This window comes from Sycon ciliatum, chromosome 13 (genome assembly GCF_964019385.1).
Source record: "Sycon ciliatum chromosome 13, ocSycCili1.1, whole genome shotgun sequence".
Classification (NCBI taxonomy): Eukaryota; Metazoa; Porifera; class Calcarea; order Leucosolenida; family Sycettidae; genus Sycon; species Sycon ciliatum.
Genome location: NC_088655.1, coordinates 6,592,275 through 6,595,666, shown reverse-complemented (window position 1 = coordinate 6,595,666; position 3,392 = coordinate 6,592,275). Strand labels below are relative to the sequence as shown.

Below are 3,392 nucleotides of genomic sequence, written 5' to 3'. Positions count from 1 at the left end.
CACAGTATCTTGACGTCCTTCCTCAGCTTATGGCCAAGTACAACAGCTCGAAACATCGCAGTATCGGCATGAGTCCCACGAAAGCTTCTCTTGATGGAAAACCAAAAGATGCAGACGTACACTCGAAGCAATCACCAGCTAAATTCAAAGTGGGCGATGATGTGCGTTTGGCTGTGGCTAAACGTCATTTCGAGAAAGGGTACACGCCCAACTGGACAGAGGAAGTGTTCATGATAAACGATGTCCTACCCACTGTACCCCACACCTATCGTGTTCAAGACCTGATGGGAGAAGTCATTCAAGGACAGTTCTATGGAGCTGAGCTACAACATGCCAGACACACAGGATTGAGATTCGATAAGGTGTTGAAATACAACAAGAACAGTCGGCTCGTCAAATGGAAGGGTTATCAAGACGAAAAATTCCATACCTGGTTAACAAAGAAGGATGTGAATGATCTCAAAAAGTATTAGCATTTCATATGTACAATGTAGCTCATGCTTTGGATTAACGTGAATATTATGAATCGCATAGTATTTACAATGTATTTCATGAGAAGATATGACATATGCTCTAGTATGTGTGGAAATCCATCAGTGCTTTGGAATATCCTTGTGTCCGAATGCCAGGGTGTTGATACCATCCTCCAGAATGTAGCGCTTACTGTCGAATCCACTGAGGGCAATCTTGTGTAGGTCCTCTCCGTGAATGCAATGTCGTCGACTTCGAAGAACATTCATTGTTCTCTTCAGCTGAGACTCCTCGACGAGACATGTTCGATAATCATCGACGGTTATGGTGTTTTTCAACACGCTTCTCTGCACACCTTTGGCACGCTTGCCATTGTCGTCGTTGTCTTCACAGCGGTATGCGTACATCTTGCTCCGCAAACCAATGAACTCCTTGATGGGTTTGCCACCTAGTTCGTCCTTGAACTTCCCTACCACCTTCTTGTTGACCGTGCTGTACAGGTGGTGGGATGGTGAATAGTTGGATGTGTCATAGGCTGTTATGTTGTTTGACATATCCGTGTACAGATCATCCGTTTGAATATGTACGATCAGACTATCAGTATCAGTGTAGAGCAAACGTACATTTTGTCCATAGCGGGGTAGGAGAACTTCATAGTAAAAGGAATACATCAAGTGCTTCGACAGATCGAGGATGGCTGTACCCACATAAATGGGTTTATTGAGAGTCACCTTTGTCCTGGCAAACTCGATTGCTATCAGATCGTTCTCAAAGGTTACACTGCGGATGTACGAAGGTTTGTTGATGCTTTTCTGGAGACGTGGTTTTTCATCCTGTTCACGAATGAGCTTGATGTTTACTCTGTTTCGAACGTTTTCCATGGTCTTGCCATATACAGCATTGTTCATCAACTACGATAAACAGGCATACAAAGAAAAGACAAGAAAAACAACAATAAGAAAACTGTTATCTTCAGGTCATTCACACTTCCAGTACATACTAGATCCCACACTATCGCTAAATACACACACACACACATGATGTGGAGTACCCACCTTATAGAAGTCTTTCTCGAAATCAGAAGTTGATAGCTTTCTCAGGTCAGTATTAGTGTCGATGTATGGCTTCATCCATGGGTGTTGTGTGAAGGAGAGCACACGATGCACATCTGTAATCTCCACACCCAAGGACACATACTGCTGCAAGTTTCTGTAGTGCAGAACATAGTGCTCTTTCGGTAGTAGATTTGGCACCAGTTTCTTCGCTTCCAAACCGCTCACCTACAAGAGTACAGTATAGATATGCACAAACCTTAGAAGATTAATACAAGCATATCCACCAGATAGACCATGACTTACCATTAGTTTCTCTGCCATGTGGGTCTGATATGGAGAAAGCATATCTCGTGTCACCTTCATCTTCTCAGGAGCCAACGGATAATCATTCATCATGTCATGCACACCATCTGGAATCCTTAAATCGCACTCCACCATGTATCCCGTCGAAGAGTCCATTGGATGATCGAGTACCGTCTCCAGAAGATCCGGAAAATGATCCGAAAAATTGAAATTACAAGTCAAAATACTGCAAAACTATGAGTTCTGATTATAAAATTGGAAAAAGTGAGATAACATTGACAGAAATAGTAATATTTTAGACATCGGAATGCAATATTATGATGTAGGGCAGGACATATTACCCACCCCTAAAAATCAAAATTAATGATACATGCAGAATTCCAAATCATGACACCATATTACCTTATTGTTTAGGGTAGAGCATAACACCCCAATACATATTTTCAATAATACCCCCTTTTTTTGAGGTAGGGGCACCCCCTGGCACTTATTTTTATCCGCAAAAAAACCGGGCCAAAAATAATTTTCACCGCAAAAATGGGGTACTATTAGTACCCCATTTTTCAATAATACCCCATTTTTTGGGACCCGGGCGCCCCCTGTCCCAGAACCCGCTCGTTACTTACTACTGCTACAATTCAGCAAGTATTAAGAGCAAAGTAGTTTATTTCTGTTTATTCTCAATCAGAGTGCGGTATGTTGCCGTCTCTGCTTCACGCAGAGCAAGCTCCCGTTCGCGCAGCTCCAGTTCGCGTTTCCGAATGTCAACGAGGTCACCCAACCGGTCGTTCAGGGAAGCCACTGCATCCGATGATGTCCTTCTCCTCTTAGGTGCTGGTTCCTTGCCTGCATGGTGTGCAAAACAAAGGAAATACACAACACAGAAGTGTTATTCCATGACTTACTTAATTAGTAAAGAATGACGTTAAACGTTTTGAACAACGCCCAAGTCAGGACGCCATGCAGCTGATGATGATGATGTTGATGATGATGATGTGTTTTTTGTAATACATCTGTAACACACTGGTCATTGGTCAATGATCACAATGGAAAGTACTAGAGTAGAATACAGCACAAATCATTTTCACTTCTCACCTGTCGGAGTGGTTGGCTTGTTTTTCAAAGTAGCTGTTGCTCCTTGAATAATCCTCACACCGAGATCCTTGTCCGCCTCCTCTTTGGTCGTAACTTCTTTCTTTTTTTCTGCTGCCTCTATCTTGATACCTTGCTCCTCTTTGTAGAGTTCCGCAAGGCCATCAAGCAAGCGATCTTTTTCACTATAGTCTTCAGCGGCTCCTGATCTAATCCAAGACAGCACACCACAAACATAAAACATACATAATTATTCATACAATTGATTGGAAGGCTGGAGACTAACTGCATGCAGCTGCAATTTGACTGAGAGTTTGATTGAAATTAAACTTTATTCCCGCAGCTATGCAGAAGACGTTACTTCAGTAACGTCTGGCGCTAGCCAGGGTCCACACAGCTTTAATTTGGTGTTTGTTTGTGTGTTTGTGTCACGCCTGGCGCTATCCCGTATCTGTCCCGTACCGTACCGTA

General features: G+C 42.9%; 1 protein-coding gene across 2 annotated transcripts; it reads right to left on the bottom strand.

Moving 5' to 3' along the window:
• Positions 1-248: 248 nt before the first annotated feature.
• LOC135829938 (uncharacterized) lies at positions 249-2,003 on the bottom strand. 2 transcript variants are annotated; one of them, XM_065342327.1, is made up of 3 exons: positions 1,830-2,003; positions 1,527-1,751; positions 249-1,382 (listed from the first exon to the last, which is right to left on the bottom strand). In XM_065342327.1, exons 1-3 carry the CDS (start codon positions 1,983-1,985, stop codon positions 594-596), a joined length of 1,170 nt encoding a protein of 389 aa, XP_065198399.1. In that variant the 5' UTR covers positions 1,986-2,003; the 3' UTR covers positions 249-593. The 2 variants fall into 2 exon arrangements, with proteins under 2 accessions (XP_065198399.1, XP_065198400.1); XM_065342328.1 differs by lacking the exon at positions 1,527-1,751.
• Between the last annotated feature and the right edge of the window lie 1,389 nt (positions 2,004-3,392).